Source organism: Leptonychotes weddellii, chromosome 1 (genome assembly GCF_054177405.1).
Source record: "Leptonychotes weddellii isolate Sample4059 chromosome 1, ASM5417740v2, whole genome shotgun sequence".
Classification (NCBI taxonomy): domain Eukaryota; kingdom Metazoa; phylum Chordata; class Mammalia; order Carnivora; family Phocidae; genus Leptonychotes; species Leptonychotes weddellii.
Window position 1 is genome coordinate 19,036,045 of NC_138369.1, and position 18,317 is coordinate 19,054,361.

The 18,317-nt window shown below is 43.8% G+C and overlaps 1 protein-coding gene across 1 annotated transcript in view; it reads left to right on the forward strand.

The window, feature by feature from the left end:
• The window catches only part of CACNA2D3 (calcium voltage-gated channel auxiliary subunit alpha2delta 3), an 807,776-nt gene that overhangs the window by 157,545 nt on the left and 631,914 nt on the right, over positions 1-18,317 (forward strand). Inside the window, exon 3 of the mRNA XM_081805734.1 lies at positions 12,025-12,141. Within this exon, the coding sequence (XP_081661860.1) occupies positions 12,025-12,141 (117 nt within the window). The remainder of the gene's footprint in view (positions 1-12,024; positions 12,142-18,317) is intronic.

Sequence of the window (18,317 nt, forward strand, 5' to 3'; positions counted from 1 at the left end):
CTATTGGGCATGATCCCACCACGGTTCTCCACGTTCCCCAAGGAAAAGCTAGGGTCCAGCTGTGCCATAAACCAGGGCCTCTATGTTCAGTTTGGAGTGGATGGAGTTAAAGGTTCATTCAGATGCAGGGTCCTAACCCTCATTCCAGCTTCTGGCTCTGTAAGTACAGAAACCACTTGAGCAGCTGCAAATAGTATTAGCTCTAAGCTTGTTACGGATCTTGCAGACTCATTCATTGATTGCCTTCGATTTCCAGGACATCTTGGATATAGAATTAAAGAGACTTTAGTTAAGCCAATTAACTTTTGTGGCGCCTGGGCAACTAATATCGTATGCTAGAGAAGGTCACTGATGTTACTCAAATAGCAGTTTTATTTGAGCTGGGATTAAGGAAATCGGACAGAAGGTCTAAGAATTGTTTATAATGTGTTCCTTTCTGTGTTGCAGTATCTTGGCCTTTAATATCTGAGCCTGACCGTAATTACACATACAAGTGATTGGATCATATTATCCTTTCTGTAGATTGTTGACTTGATTGTGCCAGCTCTAAATTATCCATCTTGCAGGTGGTTCCCAGCCAAGTTTTAATCGGAGGTTTCATCTACCTACAGTTTATCAAGCTTTTAAACTGAAGTGTGGTAGTTGAGAATATAGACTCCAGGCCATGCTGCCTGGGTTTGAATCCTGGCTCTATGACAGCAGTGTAGACAGCTTGCAGCTGTTGCTTTAGTGTCTGGATATAGCGCCCCAGCCACGGGTTCTGTTTCCCGCCCTCTGGTCCATTGGGTTGGGCCATGTGGCTAGTTAGTGCCAGTGGAATATGAGCAGAGCAGCTGCATGTCGCTTCCAGGCTGAGGAGTGAGGAAGCAGGTGCATCTTCTCCTCACCCTCTCTCCCCATCTGTTGGCCGAATGCAGAAGACTCCAAGGCCTGAGGGGAGAGCAGAGACACATGATGGCCGGGTCCCGGGTCCCTGAATCACTATGTGGAAGGCTGCAGACAAGGATGGGGTGGCTACATGAATGAGGATTAAATGTCTATTGTGTTAAATCACTGAGATTTGGGGATATTTTTATTATAGTAGCTACTGTCCCCATAACTAATACAACCACTTACTGGTACGATAACCTTGGTAACTTGGCTAATCTCTCTGTGCCTCAGTTCCTAACCTATAAAATGGAAGGAAACAATATCTATTTGACCTTAAGTTAAGTGCTCAATAAGTGCTGGCTGTTATTATTAAAAATAAATTATTTTTATTGTCATTGTTGCTATTCCTTCGGATCCTTGGGGAGCAGGAAGGATGAATTATTTTAAATTGGAACATCAGAAAAATGTGTTTGAAAAGAGTAGGTTGGAGAAAATAATCTATTTCAAGTCGTCTAGGCTTTGTAAAGTAATGTTTTATTATTTGCAGTTTGGCTGTACTTAAATTTGCTGGCGTATTTAAAATACACTCATAAATGCACACAATGGAATTGTTCCTCTCTAACACACGTGGACCTCTAGTCATTACTTTGGCTTTTAGTGTTGTGAGGATGTATGCACAGCATAAAAATGTGCGTTTCAGAGCCTCAGATCCCATGCAGTAATCCAGAAAATACCCAGGAATGGGATTTTTTTTTTTTTTTAGAAGCATTGAGATCATTTGATTTTGTTCAGTAGGCAGATGAATTTCCCTGTTTCAAAGCAGTGCATTATCCCACCATGCTGGGGCAAGGATGGTTCTATCAACAGCTGGTTTAGTAGCTTGCCTCTGACTGAACTCCCCTCATATAAAACAGGAATCGAATGCAGCCTTCACACTCAGTTTTATCTCCACGGAGCTAAAATTTATCAGTAGCATTTGTCCAGTTGACTGTGTTGAACAGTAAAAGCTTATGAGACTTATCAAGGTTAAAAAATATAAAGAGTATAGACAGTAAAACAGGGAGAGGAGAGATACCCATCTTTTAATTTGGGACCTGACAATCCGAAAGTACTAGAAATCTGTCAGAGACCACCCACTGCAGAGCCACCTGCTCTGAAGAGGAGTGTCCTTCGAACTCTGTGATTTAGGAGGGCACTCCAGACAGTGAGCTGGGAGCAAGGAGGCCAGGGCTACGAGGGCCAGGGGACCCCAGTAACTCTTGTGGCAGTGCTCCTTCAAGGTGAGGACCAGAAGGCACCTGGAGAAGCCATTTAGACCAGACCATGACCTCCGTCCCCCAGCTGGAAGGTCTTAGTAACATGCTGAGCAAACTCTACTGTCTTCAGTGGTGGTCCATATCCATGCTTTTCTCCCCACAGAGCAAGAACTGCTTACAGGTGATCGTCCGGATCCCACAAGTGGCCTCCACGTGCCTCAGCCCTGCAGAGGTTGGAGCCCAGCTGCTCCCTGGCCGCCCTGTGTTTGTTCTTTGGGTTGTAATGTGGTGCCCTGTCTTCCCTCCTTCTGTCCTTGCTCAACAGGGTCTCTTCTTCTCCTGCAAATTGTCTCTTGTTCTGATGGCTTTGACAGAGAAGAGCTGTATTTTGTAAGGATTTTCCCCACCTAACTAGATCTGGAAGAGCACTGCATTAATCGTGGATGGTTTTTGGACCTTGGAGACACTCGATTAGAATTACCTGTGTGAAACAGAATTATTTGTACAAAATGGCACTTTCCATTTTTAAATAGAAAAATATTCTTCTGTGACCTAGAGTTCCATGCATTCAGTTAGGTTCCTTGTTATGGTTAAGAAGAAGCATTCCTAACATCAGCTTAAAGGATTTGGAAATATATTTACTTGGAAACATAATTGCTTTGGAGTGTTGTATTTTGAAGTGACACTTCTGTATGCAATAATTGAGTCGAGAGGAATACTAAGTACATTCATGTCATAATAAGAAAATGACACTGCCTATAAGGAGAGAATCCAAAAATTGTAGATGATTAGTTTTTATTGCAACACCTTTAGTACCATATCTAAAAACTGTCATTTCCTCTATGTAAATAGAGACATCTAGCATCCGGTTCCTGCCAGCAGGGAGCCATTCCCCAAAGAGTTACTGTTGAAGACCCCTCAGTGCCTTAGAAATGTGCTTGAAAAATGCCACTGTCCAGAGCAGCATTCAGGGCTAGTTCATCAGTTAGACTGTGAACATATGTTCAGAGTATCTTCTTGTTGTTGAGGCAAGAGAATGACCATTCTCAGAAGTTATAGAACAAATGTCAGAATTTATTACCACCTCCGCCAATACCATTACCATTTTTTGGAGTGCGTTACTCTGTGTCCAGCATTCTGCTGGGTACTTTACACGCTTGACCCCCTTTGGTCATCCTAAGCACACTAGGAGGCCTGGTGTCATATCATTTGCTGATGAAGGAAAGGAGGCTGATGGAGGCTGAGCAACTTGTCACAAAGCTAGTGAGTAGTGATGCTTGAACTTAGTGTACTAGCTGAAAAGTCTGTGTGGTCTTAGCACATTGCCAAACTGCCTAGCAAGTGGGATGCATGTTGTTGCTCTTCCTGTGTCTTGAACCCCAGCCAGGGATTCTAAGCCAAGCAGGATGCTGCTACCAGGTTCCAAATCAATAGTATTCCAGCAAAATCCATGCAGATTCTTTCCCACTCATCCCATCATGGTTAGCCACCTTTGCTAGGAATAAGATAGAGGAGACAGAGCAGGAATTGTATCACTTCCTCCCCATTGGAGGGATATCTGATGAGTTTACATACATCTAAAGGGACTTCCCCCCACCCCTTTCTTCCCCTTCTCCCCATCCTACTTTTGTTACCACTGTCCATTAAGCCTTGGTCACAGAGGTCCTGCCTCTGTTTATCAGCCACCTTGTGGTGGCTCATGACTGTCTCAGGACATTAATAGCATACTTCATAGACTTCATCTCCCAGGATGCAGGGAATTATACATGCTGTACAGTCATCCCTTTTTCTTCGACCCCTGGCAAATTCATTGTTTTATATCCTTCCCTGAAACCTTTTACCTCCCTGGTGACTGTGATGTCCTTCCTATTCCTGGCCAAGTTTTCATTGTTTACAGGACTGTTGATTTGCCCATAACTCCTGGTCCTCATCCCTCCCTTCTCAAGGAGAAGTATATGTCTGTGCTTTATAGACTGTTAGGCACTCAGTAGAAGACACACATGTGGCAGACATGATCTACCTGCACTGCACACAGCTGTAACCTTGGAAGGAGACCTACACAGAATGGCTAACTGGGATATCAGGGCTCAAGTTTAGATTGAGATGATCCAGGCATCTCTGTTCCAACTTGCTTATTACTTATTTTTAATAAAATGGACCAAAAATTGGCTTCCTTACACCCCAAGGGAATACATGCATTTGTCAATAGTCCCCTATTCCCTCCACCCACCTGGCACATGGTAGGCTATTTCTAAATATTTGTTGAATGAATGAAAATAGCAGTGAGTTCAGTTTAGGTTCCTTTTTTGTGTGTGTTGGTGTGATCCTTATTTAAATGATGGGTTTAATGAATTTGGCTTCTGTACTGTGGCTCTTTCAGAGCTTGAAGGAATGAGAATAAGATCGAAAATTGAACCTTAAAGTAGGAACATGAAGTATCTTCAGCTCTTATGTGAACAAGCCACCTTTCAGGATTCTGGGCTTAGCCTATCTCCAGGGTTTCCCAGTGACAGGGTTTATTGGGGGATCTGGGTCAGGGGTTTTCAAGGTAAGTGCTGGAGGCTTAGGGGAGGGATGGAGAAGCAGGCCAGTTTCTCACAGTTTCTCTCAAGTCATGGGCTTTGAGGTAAGCTCCCCAGATTCTCACTTGGGCAGGTCCTTGCTTTGCCATCTCCTCCCCTGGACCTTCTGTCAGTCTTCATCTAGTGATTTAATGATGCTGAATCTAGAGATGTAATTTCAGGTTTTGCTAAGAAGATTTGGCCAAGAGACCATGTTCAGATGCACCAGCTCTTTGGCTAAGAGTAATCCCTGCATCCGTCTTTGGCAGGAGGCACTTTGTTCATGGTGTAGCTGCAGAGGTACTCAGAGCCTCTCTCCTGTGTTTGGCTTTTATCCCAATTAACTATGATTGGTCAGAAGTCTCCTGACCAGAGCCCCCTCTTTGGGGTCTGTTCCAGGTGACTCAACTTCTGGATATGCAGTCATCACGTAGGAAAAAAATGATCCAAATGTATGAACAGCATTAAGTGTTCTGACAGTGAAGTAGTGCTTTTCTCTTCCTGGTGTTTGTGTGAAATGATCTGGCAAAATAGATGCTGCAGAAATAATGCATTTCTGTGTCTCCCTTCTCAAATGATAAATGTTCTTGGCTCATCACAAGATTTCTTGCCAAATGCTGATTCTGCTAACAGAAGGAATGGAAGCTTCAGATGTTCTCTTGTGACAGAGGGAATAAAAAGTCCCAGGCTTGCCCTCCTTCTGTGTTATGAACGCAGAGAGCTGTTCTTGGGAAGGGCTGCACTCTGCCTCCACCCCGGTCTGGGCTGTGTTGCTCAGGTCTCTCTCTGGCTGCTGCCTCGAGCCCAGGGGGCAGCCCAGAGGCTGGGGGTGGCCAGCGGAAGAGTATCAATATCATCAGCCAACCTGTTGGAATTTGTCTCTTACATTAAGAGCTTCAGTTCCGGAAGGCATTAGTATGAAAATACAGCACTCACTAGAATCCTCCGTAGCAGAAGTGCCAAGAGGGGAAAACAGAAAACAGGAGCGTGAGGATTTGGAACGGGCATTACGTGCAGGCACTGCACTGGGGGCTTTCACAGATGTCCTCCCCCACCCCCACTCCCCAGGCCCCTGGAAGAGGGGCCTCATGATCCCTGGTGCTATGACTCGGGACACTGAGGCCCAGGAGGTTCAGTGATTTCCTTAAAGTGACATGGCCAACCAGCCAATCCAGACAGCTGCTGTGTCCAGCCGTCAGCCCTCTTGATGTCTTCCAGGGAGCCCACCTTCCATTCCTCTGACTCTTGTCACCTCTCCACCGTGCCATCTCCCACATCCTGACCACTTGGGTCCCTCAGCTCCTTTTCTCTGTCCAGTTTTACTTGCCTCCTACCCTTTCTGCATACTGAGGTTTTTTAAAAGCAAACATGGGATTACTGAGTCTCTCCCACCCTTGAACCCTTCCATGACCCTGGCTGTTGCCTATCTCCATAACCCACCCACCTCCACACCCCGCCCACCTACACAAATCAGGATAAGATCCAAAATCTTAATACTAGCCCACTCTGTTGATGGCCTGGCCCTGTTTACTTCTTTGGCCTCGTCTTTCAGCAGAGTCCCCACCTTGGCCATCCATGTGCCAATGAAGTGGAGCAGGGGTAGTTCCTTGAGCCCCAGGCAGCTTCTTGTCCCTGGACCTCTGTCCCTGCTGCCCCCTCTGCCTGGCAGCCTTCCTGCCTGTTTTGTCTCCCCCCTTCCCAGCCTTGTCATCCATTAAGGGTTCTGCAAGCAGGGAGTCACTGCCTTGACCACCCCATCAGGGCACTTACTGTGACGTTGTATCTTCTTAGCCTGTTTACTCATCAGAATACTCCTGACCAGCAGACTGCCAGCTTTCTTCAACTTTGCCCTCCACAGCATCGTGCTTTTGCCTAGTACCCTGCCTGGCGGAGCGGAGACACAGAATAGAAGTGACATGTGCCGGAGATAGGATTCAAATCCCGACTGGCCTGAATCTTTAATGAGGTGGCATGGTATCTCCTCCATGTTTGTCTTTTCCTCTGCCTTCCTTTGTGTGTTTACAGGGACCTGCTGATACTTTCCTAACTCCTTTTCCTGGTTGAAGGACTGCTGCTTTTTTACGAAGCAGATGTAATTGCTAGTGCGGTCCTTGAAGCTATAGGAAATAAAGCGTCACTGCCTACACAGCTGTGGGAGGGGTGGTGGTGGTGGCAAATCCTGGAGGAAAAAGAGTGTGGGGTGAGCTGCCTCCAGGTCTTTCTTGGTACCTTGGAGAACAAAAGACGTTCTGTAGCCCAAACACAGCCAGGGAGTGATTTACAATTAAGGCTCCAGGAACTCCTTTCAGAGTGGGCTTGCTCTTCTCTCTCCGGATGTTTTTATTCTCAAGAGCTGTGTCTGCTCCTCTGAGGCTGGGCTCCAAGCTCACCCCCTCAGTGGCCCTCGGAGGGACAGAGTCCCCTGCTGCGATGTCTGGTGTGCTGTGGCTGTGTGAGTAGCTGTAGCCTTCGTCGGACAGGTGATGTCTCCGGTTTTTGGTATTTGACTCTCTTGGCGAGTCCAAGCCACCGTTGGCGACAAGAGCAACGAGATGGGGGTCATGAAGGCAGTGACGTGGGCCCTCTGAAGCAAGTTTGCAAATATTTGGACTGTCGGCCCCTTACCCCCTGCCCCCGAGTTCAAAAGACCTAGCGATTACAAGTCATACCTTAATAAGTTTAAAACTCACTCTAGCCATTTGACTTCCAACGACTGACTAAAACCTCTCAGTGCCTCAGTTGCCCATCTGCAATTTGGGGATAATACCTACCTCTCGGGGTGGCTGTGAGGATTAGACAAATTAATATGTGAAAAGCTTCCGGCCCTGTGCTGAGCCCGTGATACACAGAGGACTCATTTTACTAACTTCCTTAGGCTCTGCTAATGAAGACATGCTGCTTAATTACACAGATTCTAATTGGGACCACATTTCCCTAAAGAAATCTGTTTATTAGGTGCCTATATGCTATTCACACATAACTACAGCTTTTATATTTTCTAATTTCCAAAATAGTATGTTCATTGTAAAAATTAGGAAATACAGGTAAGCAAGAGAAGAAAGAGAAGAATCCTTGGTGATCATACGGCCAGATGTGAACATTTGGCATATGTCCTTCTAGCAGGGTGTTCGTGTGTATGGGTATATATGGCAGATTAGTAATTTAAAACACAAAGTTACTGATTATGATCTGTAACATATTGTAACATACTGTGTGTGCACATTTCCTACATTCTTTTACACAATTTGGGATGGTTTTGTGGAATTCTGTTGTACTGTTGTAGTTTCCTTTATCTGGTTGCTGGAGGTCAAATTGCTTGGTTTTGTACAGTAGGCACATTTTTAAAAGTTCTGGATGTATATGACCATCCCAAGCCACTAAGGGCTTGATTCCAGCAAAGTGTAACATTTCCTGGTAAGAGTAAGGCATTGAGCTTTTTGACCCGATTCCAACAGGCGTTAACACATCTTGAAAAGCAAGATGTTTTTTTGCTTATGGGATAACTTCCCCAGGGTGGGGAGAAAGTAGTACAGACTTGGCTCATTGGCAAGGAGGACCCATTGTCACATGTCCTGAGGGGAGAGGACTTAGTCTGGCAGAGGAATAGAACCAGTGAATGGTTACATTTGTCCCAGATCTGAAGTCCTTAGCTTGGCAAGGAGCTTTGCATTGAGATTGGTTAGCTAGGTCACCAGGCACAAGTAGGTCTGGGAGACTAGCCCTCCATAAAGTCACTGGCTCTTTTTCACAGAGCAGATTCAGAGGAAGAGAGTATGCAGGAAGATCTCACCGAAAACTTGGGAGATGGTTAAAGTTAAACAAATTGATTCCTTTCTAGAGGTCTCTTGGGAGAAAAACACATGCAAGAATGGATATGACCAGAATAATGGGGTCCTACCTAAAAACCAGAAGATTCAGGTAAAGGCTAATTGTGAAATGCATTTTATTTTTCTTTATCTTACGGCTCTAGATCACCTTTCATTACAGAATTACTTAAGACAGAGATTTATTATATTGACTCTGTAAATATTAGACTGGCAATTTTGTTTTACTTCTTGAACTTTGTAGTTTTGATAGTGAATCAGCCTTGGGTATAGGCTGGCCTCAGCTGCTGGCTTTTGGAACACATCTGGCAGTCAGCAGAGAACCCCCAGGATTTTTGGCTCCAAAGGCATTGGCTTAAATTCGAACTTAGGGAACATTTCCAGTGATTGTCCTTGAAGTTTTATTCATACACCAGAGGACGCTGTTAGCTTGAGCCACGGTTGGTTTGGCTGGAGCCCCACATCTCAGGACAATCCAGTCAACCTCTTAAGGGGTGGAGAGGTCACCATTATAAGACCCAGAACAATGTAGCTGCATCCCTACTTGCATCCTCCTTATACTGTAACATTGAAATTGTTTTGCAACAAGCTTCATTCAGAGAAGTCTGCTTCATTGTGAGTGTCTGCTGTGGGCTGGTGGGTGAGCACAAGGATGTGTCCCTGTCCCCCAGGCCACACAAGCCCCAGGGCCAGGAGAAATGAGCACAGAGTGTGCTGGAGCTCAAAGGAAAGGCACAGCCTCGTCATCTTGGAGAACCAGTATAGGCTTGTTGAGGAGGAGGGGAAAGCTAGAAGGAGGGATTGTTTTCCAGGTGAGATGCAAGAGAGAGACTCTCAAGACAAACACATAAGATTTTTATGGATGTTCTCAGGGAGCAAGGAGAAGAGTGTCATTTACAACCCATAGTTCGTTATAGGACAATGCGGAGCAGCTCAGAGCATCCTACGAGTAATGTAGCAGATGTCTGTCTTGGTCCAGACTCAGGCAGTCTAGAATAGCATTTTGTATATTTCCTTAGGCTCACCTTAATTCTCAGAAATACCAAGCCCTTAGGCCTGACATTTCAGTCAGAGGCCCCGATGCCCCGTGTGGGGGCCCCTTTCCTGCCCTTCTCACTTCGGCTCTGTCAGTATCTAGGGCTGGGCTCTGAGAACTGTAGTCAGATGCCCTCAGACTCCAGGGATTTCGTTTTGGTCTCAGGGGTCAGAAGGATTCTCTCTTATGTTCATTCCCATAGGGTCATTCCCTCTGTCCTCAAACTCTACTCTTCTCTTTTTAAAACACCCAGTATCATTGCCTCAATGGACTTGGAAACTGAACTCGGAAGGGAAGTGCCTTGGGTGACACACACACACACACACACACACACACACACACACACACACACTCTTCCTTTGGGCAAGGAAAAACAGCCTCTTCTCAGTTTACATTTTTTTAAATAAAGAAGGAGAAATGGGGAGAAAATACAAATTTTTATTGTAAAAATGACCTTTCCATTAAAAAGCCATTACATTTTCCACTTCAAAAATGACTCTCAAGGTCTTTAGAGCCAAGATAAGATGTGGAGCCCCTTGTTTTTTCTAAGTAGGAGGCTGGGGTGAGGGGTTAGTAAGTGGTTCAGGTTCTCCTAACAAATAACGGTAAATATCAAGCACCCAATAATTTCAGTTCCCCAGCCTTTTATTAGCTACATAAATGTAAGGGATTTCTGTTGCCATTGAAAGTATTTCAAACTCCATTTGGGAGGCATTTACTAATAAACAATATTTCTTTCCAATGGGAACAAAATTAAATCTTAATTAAACCAAACTTTTGGGTCTCAGGACCCCTTTACACTTTACAAAATACTGAGGACCCCTAAGAGCTTCTGCTCATGTGGGTCGCATCTATTGATATTTGCCATATTAGAAATTAAAACTGAGACATTTAAAAGTTAACTAATTCAAGCATAAAAGCACATTACATGTTACCAGAAATAGGTATTTTATGAGAAATAACTGTATTTCCCAAAACAAGCAACAAAAAAAAGAGGAGTGGCACATTTTTTTTTTTTGCAAATCTTTTTAATGGTGAAAGAGAAGACAGGTGAATCCTCATATCTGCTTCTGTGTTCAGTCTGTTGTGATTTTTTGAAATCTGTGAAGAAAATCTGGCTTCACATAGATATGCTGTTGGGGAAAAGGAGGACCTTTTCAGGGGCTGGTGGGCCCCTGAAAGGGTCTCAGGGAACCCTCAGCGGATCTTGTGTCACTTTGAGAACTGCTGATGAAACAGATAAGTCACTAGGGTGTGATAGGTTTTAAATGAAAAATTGTCTTTGAGAATTTGAGTAAATTATGGGTAAAATCAGTCTCTTATGAACAGATAAACCCATTATGAAATACATAAAGTATTTGTTTTTATGGTTTTTGTATTTACTGTACGTTTTGTTTTCTGTGGGCTCATTGAGGGTACATAGGAGGTCCTCAATGAACATTTAGTGGATTGAATTGAGATACTAAAATCCACAGCAAGGATTCTGTCATTATAAAATGTTTATGAGATGCTCTGCCATATGACTTTCTTCAATTTCCATTTCAGTTTAGGAGTTGGCAAACTTTTTCTATGAATAAAAAGTAAATATTTTAGTCTTTATGGGTCATCTGGTCTCTGTTGTGACTACTAAACTTGATTGAATATATAAACAAATGGGTGTGGTTTTGTCCCAATAAAACTTTATTTATAAAAATAGGTGATGGATTGGATTTGGCCCAAGGATTATAGATTGCCTGCTCCTGCTATAATTATACATTACAGTGATAGCCTTGAAACTATTTTTCCCTAAGTCCCCAGTCATTGGTCATGAAAAAATTAAGTTAGTGATGTTTAGGGGAAAAAAACTACACAAGAGTTAAATTTCTTCATTTTTATTTTATGACACATTTGGAATAGTCTGTTTCTAGTGGCATTGGCTGTGGGATAGCTAATGAATCTGGGGCAGTCCTCCAGAAGAATGCCTGAGTGTGGTCAAGTTGGAAGTGTAGAATGTTGATTTCAAGAACTGAAGAGGATGGGGCGCCTGGGTGGCTCAGTTGGTTAAGCGACTGCCTTCGGCTCAGGTCATGGTCCCGGCATCCTGGGATCGAGTCCCACATCGGGCTCCCGGCTCGGCAGGGAGCCTGCTTCTCCCTCTGACCCTCTCCCCTCTCATGCTGTTTCTCTCTCTCTCAAATAAATAAATAAATAAAATCTTTAAAAAAAAAAAAAAAAAAACTGAAGAGGATGGATGATAAAGAGTTTGATTGCTTTAGGTTTTTTTTTTTTTTTTTTTCCTTTCCTGGGTGCTAGTTCAGTTTCTAAGAGAGCCAGAGCCAATTTTCACATTTCTCCTTAGCTGGTTTAGTAATTTTGAAATACAGTCCAGTATCTCCAAATCCAACAGAGGCAGTCCTATCTATTCCTTGTAAGTAGATGTGCTCCGAAATCATGGGTATGGTGTTTTATGCCTTTCCTGTTGCCCTCCTTCCTTACAGAAATACAAAGAGTATGAGAAAGACGTTGCCATAGAAGAAATTGATGGCCTCCAACTGGTGAAAAAGCTGGCAAAGAACATGGAAGAGATGTTTCACAAAAAGTCTGAAGCCATGCGGGTAAGTGCCTCTGGTTTCTGCTCCGTGTTGCCCAGAGACACAGAGGCACCTTCAGAGGACTGGCATTGATGACTCCAGCTCCCCAAGATCAGAGATGACTCAGCTGTTCTGGTAACATGAACATGATAAGAGCATGAATTTGGCTTAGGTTCAGTGGCTGCCTTGGTCACTTACTGAGGTTTGACCTTCAGTAAACCACCCTGCAAGCCTCAATTTCCTCATCTGTTAATGGGGAAAACACACAGGCCGTGTGAAGATCAAACAAAGTTATGATTTTGAGCTACTTAGTACATAAGCAGTGCTCAGTGAATGGCAGCTTCATACTGCCGCTTTGATTATTAATCAAATAAGTTGAGACTTTTTGGTGGTAACTCTGAAATGTCTTAGAAAAAAAAAAAAAAATTTTTTTTTGCTACAGAAATACTGCTCTGACAGCCAGCCCTGGGAGCTTCATGGTGATACCTGTGTGTCCTTATATCTCTACCTTGAAGCAAGTGCTGTTTTTTTTTTTTTAAGGAATCATTTGTTTTATTTTTTAGAGAGAGAGAGTGGGAACATGAGTGGAAGGGGCAGAGGGAGAGGGAGAGAGAATCTCAAGCAGGCTCCCAGTTGAGCGCCGAGCCCCATGCAGGGTTCAAACCCAAGATCCTGAGATCAGGGCCCCGAGATCATGACCTGAGCCGAAATCAAGAGTCAGGTGCTTAACTGACTGTGCCATTCAGAGGCCCCAAAGCAAGTGATATTCTTTACAGACATGGTAGCCATTCACATCTCAAACCTCAGAACCTGAAATTAAAATGCAACAGCCCCCCCAAAAGCCCACCATAATTACTATTTTCTGTTTATAAAATGAACACCCCTTTGGTGGAACTTTAGGAATATACTGAAAAGTATCAAACAGAAAAAAAAATTATCTGAAAGTCAGACTTGTGTTCTTGTGTTTCCTTCCTTCCAGTTTTTTAAATTTGCATCTCTATGCATGTACTTGTGTGTTTTTCTTTTTCAAATTTGCAGTTGTATTGCCTGTTTGCTTTTGTGTCCAGCTTCTTTTCAGTTCTCTACACCATTATAGTGTGAGCTGCCCTTGGCATCACTCTAGTGCATGATTTTCTTAAATGGCTGCATCACATTCCTGCTATGGGTGTGTCATGGATGATTTGACCGTTTCTCCAAATCTGGATATTTAAGTTGTTTGCAAGTCTTGATATAAATAATGCTGCAGTGAATCTTCTTGTGTATTAATAATAGATCAAATGACTCAGCACCACTATATGTTTGGTATTCCTCTAAGGATGTTACGTGCACTCGCTTGTCCTTAGAATAGCCCCCAGAGGGAGGTATTTTACTATCCCACTTTTACAGAAAAAGGTGAGAGAGGCAGAAGTTAAGTCCCTTCTCTAGGGTCACACGGGGAGTGAGGGACGGGGTCCAGGCATAGGGACCCAAGTCCACATTCTTCATCACTTGCATGCCCTCAGCATCCTGCAGGGAAATCCCTGAATGCAGAAGCCACTTCAGAGATGCTAACCTCATCTTGAGAGCTCTTTCTGCATTCGAGGACATTCCTGTCCAGATAAGGTTGTGAGGGATCCCAGTTCCTCCAGCAGCAGTGGCATGTGAGTGCTCATTTGCCTGAATCCTCGCAAAAAATGAAGATGTTTTATTTTGTTTTCAATACTAGTAACAATGTTGTCAATTTGAGGGAAGGAAATGCTATTTTTGTTTCAACTTGGATTCCTTTGTGAATCACAGAATTTTAGAGCAGATAAGGACATAAATCTCCTTAGGTTCTGCCTCTGCAATTGACAGACAAGGAAGCCCTGGGACCTGGCACTCTGGTGGGGAGGGGAGGGTGGGAAGGAGCAGGGGGGACTTGTGCAGCATAGCAGGATGACACAGAGGTCCAGCCAGCTCCAGAATCTGGACTTGGCGCTCAGAGGCAGGGGGCCCATGTGGCGTCTGAAAGGTTGGTGAGGAGAACTAAGGAACCAATAGACCTCTTTTCCTCACTTACCTCCGTGGAGATGCTAGGAGGAGTAGGAGACTTACTAATCTGTGCTTATGCTTAGTGAGTCTCGCTGCACCAGGCCCTGTGCTAAGCACTTTTTATATATCATCTCATTTCATCCTGGCGTCCACCCTGGGAGGGAGATGCTGTTCCTGTATCACTGGCTTAGAGATGAACATGCAGGCTTGGGGGGTGGGGGGGAGTCACTGGCCCAGGTCATATGGGCAGGCTCAGGGGAGTTCCTTTTGCATCCCACACGGTAGGATTGCAGTGCCTCTGGGTGAATCTGTGCAAATTGTTTTGCACAGGGACTGGAGAACGGTAAGCTTTCAGTAAATGTTTGCTGTTACATTGCTGGTGAAGGGACCTTTTAGTTTGTAAGTATTTTCATAATGAGAGAGTCTGAAGCTTTAAAAAGCTTCAAGGATGATGACAGGAGGGAACTTAATTTTGAAATCTTTGATTTTAAATTCATGATGTTAAAAAAAAAAAAAAAAGACTGATATGGTTGGTGTGGTTCCTTTGAGAAGGAAAAAAGTGCTTTATTTGGATTAAAATGTACCCAGACTAAAGGCATCCAGGATTCTCTGAACTGTGTATTTTAAAGTAGATGTAAGAGGCCCTTTGGAAACACAGTTGATGCCATAAAATCTGGGTTAACTGGTCCAGTGATATGTGGTACTCCCTGCTCCCAATCTTTAAACGGGAAGGAGGGCTTGTATGTCAAATTAGGGTTTGGTTTGGAGGCAGTTTTGCTGTTGAGATGGGCCTGGTCCCATTGTGGGCCAGGCAGTACTATGGGCAACTGTCATGAGCCTTGTGGCATTGGGAATGAAAGGAGGTGGCCAAGGAGAGACCCCTCCTGGATGTCGCTTTATGTGGAGGCCAAGGAGCAGTGGGTGTGACTATTTTTCATATGATAATGAGACCTCAACTAGGAAAGGTCTTTTTGGTGATTGGTGAGCTTTAGAAGAGCAGACACCTCAAATGAAAATTTGCCTGTAGTTTTGCAGTGTATTCATTATTTGTGCGCACTAGAATGAACCCCAGTGCAACAGGGGCCCTTCCTGTCCCATCCCATGCCTCCCACTGAGCAGGACCCCCTTTCTCAAACAGCCCAAGAAAAGAACGGAGTTTGGAATTTGCGCCATCATTCTGATGCACCAGAAATCTTGTTTCCCAGCCCCCATCCCAGCGACCTGAGTTAGGTGGGAGGTCCTAGTGCCTTCCTGCCCAGCACTGATCCAGGGCCAAGGGCTCATCGATGATGGATGGGTGGGAGGACTCAGCAACATACAGAAGAAAGAACTGTGTGACAAACAACATGGATGTTTAAAATTTCTGTGGATGTCTATAAAATATTTATGAGACTGGCAGTTGCAATTTAGAAAGCGACTCTAACTCCTGTGGTCTGTGAAGGTAGGTGAAGTTAGCCCATCACTGCCGGCAAAGGGAGCAGGACTCGTGATCCAGCCCTTCACATGCCTGTCATCTCTTGGCTGTGAAACAATGTTGATCTTTTCTCTGTCTCTTCTGGCTTGATTTCATCATTTTCCGCCATCACTTTTCCCAGTGATTAGTTGAATCAGAGTGATTTTATCATACTCGTCCCCTGTTTGAATTACTCTTCACTATGCAATTATCCTATCACAGAAAGTCCTATTTTCTCCCTGTCAGATGTCTGGAGTAAATGTGAAACTCAAAGTGGCCTGCCCATTACATAACCTCTGTCATCTGGTTGATAATGGACTATATGTAACTTTTTTTTTTTCAGCCTAGCAAATTATAGATAACCTTAGTTTCCATAATTGCCATTATGTCTTAACTAATATTTTCTGGCACTTTTTAACACCACTGGTGGTTTAAATAATTTTTTCAAATCCACTCAGAGGGTTGACGTGTAGGTTATTTTAACTTAAAAGCCAGATTGAGTTTGATGCAATGATGCTGCTATTTGCTTGTGTACAGGATAATTGTGCCCAAAGCATTCTCTCCCACCTTCTTTGTTGGAAAATATTCATGCTTACCAAGCCCTCAGTTGATGTTGCTGAGCAATTTATCAAGTTTGAAGTCCTCACAAATGGACAAGAAATGGAATCAATTTGCTTTTTAGTTCATTAACATCTCAAGGAAGACAGTCCACATGCTGGACGTGGAGGAAGTGGTACCCATCAGTCCTCTGCCAGCAGTGGACCCCTGGGGGGGGGCATTCCTAAGTGACACCTGGAAATGCTCAACTGTGTCACTAGTCAGAGCTCATCTGAAGTATTGATGGGAGGCACATTTGACCAGCTCCCCTTCCTCCTGAGCTGCTGATGATTGGAGGGGAGTGAGAAGCCGAAAGATGGCCTTCCGTGCGGTCATACAGACAGGCTGCCCCAGCATTTCCTTTGTCTTTAAAATCCAAGCCACCATTGGGAGTAGCACACGCCATTACACAGCTGGAAGGATCATCTGAGGCCCCAGGGAGCTCTGAGCGGGCACAGACAAGCCTGAACTTGGAGGAGAATCTGTAGGGAGTCATTCTGCGTTAACTGTGGACATCTCTGATTCTAGGCATATACTTTTAGGACAGATTCCAACGCAGCCGGGGGATGGCATGATCCTGTGATTTTGGAACCATCCATATGATCGAGAAGAGCAGCACAACCAGAAAAAAGTAGATAAACCAGGAAATAACAAACAGAAGGACTTTGGAGAATTTTTAAGTATATCCTAGTATTCTCTACAGTGGCTTTCTAAGGGTGAGTTCTCCAGAATGGTGATTGCCTTTCATCTTGTGGAGGAGGTCTGGGGCAGGCACTGCCTTCTTCACACTGATCTTGGCCAGAATCGTAGCCTCCTTCTGGCTTCAGAGTTGTTCCTGCTTTGGGGGCCACGAGTCCATTCACAGGACATTCACTGATGCACTGGACAGAGTTCGGGCCTCCACAAACTTAAACACGTTTCACGCACAGAGAGAGGATTGTAGGATGCTATCTATTTGGGTAGCCTATCGGGCAAAACAGTAAGTATTTCATTTGCCATTTGAATTCATCTTCTCCCCAAAACAACTAATTAGAAATGTCTAAAAGAACAAATTTTCTTGGGGACTATGAAAAGACACAAACCACAAGTTGGCCCTGAACTTTCTAAGCAAAGAGTCTGTTGTTTTCCAACCTTGGATAAAGGTATCGAGTACATTTTGATCGTGCTCTGATGCTCAGTCCTATAAATAATCTGGTTTTACTGAGTTTCTGATTTACATTGAAGAAATGTTAAATCAGGTACTTGAAAAAAGAGTGTTTTCCTTAAAAGTAAACATCCTTGCTTCTTGGGAAAAGCTGAAAGAGACTAGATTATATATTAAGTTCCTCTCCTCTCCTATAGCTACCTGCTGTTTGCTGCAGAACCGATTCCCATTTATAGCTGTACTGTGGGAAGTAATTGCTGTTGTACAGTAATTCAATTTCGGCACATTCACACATTGGTTCACCAATAGCAAACCTGGGACTTGAAAGCTTTTTATCGAGAAATTCCACATGCAGCAAGACGTTTTTCCTGGGTAACGAATATCAGTATTTGCATTTAATAAACATTTACCTTCTCAGAAAAATGGATTTCTTCCCCCTGCAGAAGAGATTATGCCAATCTTCTAGAAAAGCTAGAGGGTACTATTAAAGCAACTTTCTCTGGCTGTTTTTTGACTGGTGTGTGTCTACATAGGTATGATTATAAAACACATCTATGTCTTTATATAAATACATACACTGAAGCATGAAGAGCAGGAAGCACTCAAGGAAAACATGATCTGTACCAAACATATATGTGATATAAGGGATTAAGAGCGACAGAGATTCTATGAATACTTCTGGCTTAAAAACTCATCTGTATCCGCAGACGTTGTGAAAATTGTCAGTGAGGAATATTTTCAAAAGGATACCCATTAAGTTAGAAATGAAATCAATCATTTTGTTGGTAAGTTTCTAAATTAAGGGAAGGTTTTTTTTTTTTTATTCTTATGTTAATCCCCATACATTACATCATTAGTTTTAGATGAAGTGTTCCATGATTCATTGTTTGTGCATAACACCCAGTGCTCCATGCAGAATGTGCCCTCCTCAATACCTACCACCGGGCTAACCCATCCTCCCACCCCCCTCCCCTCTAGAACCCTGTTTGTTTTTCA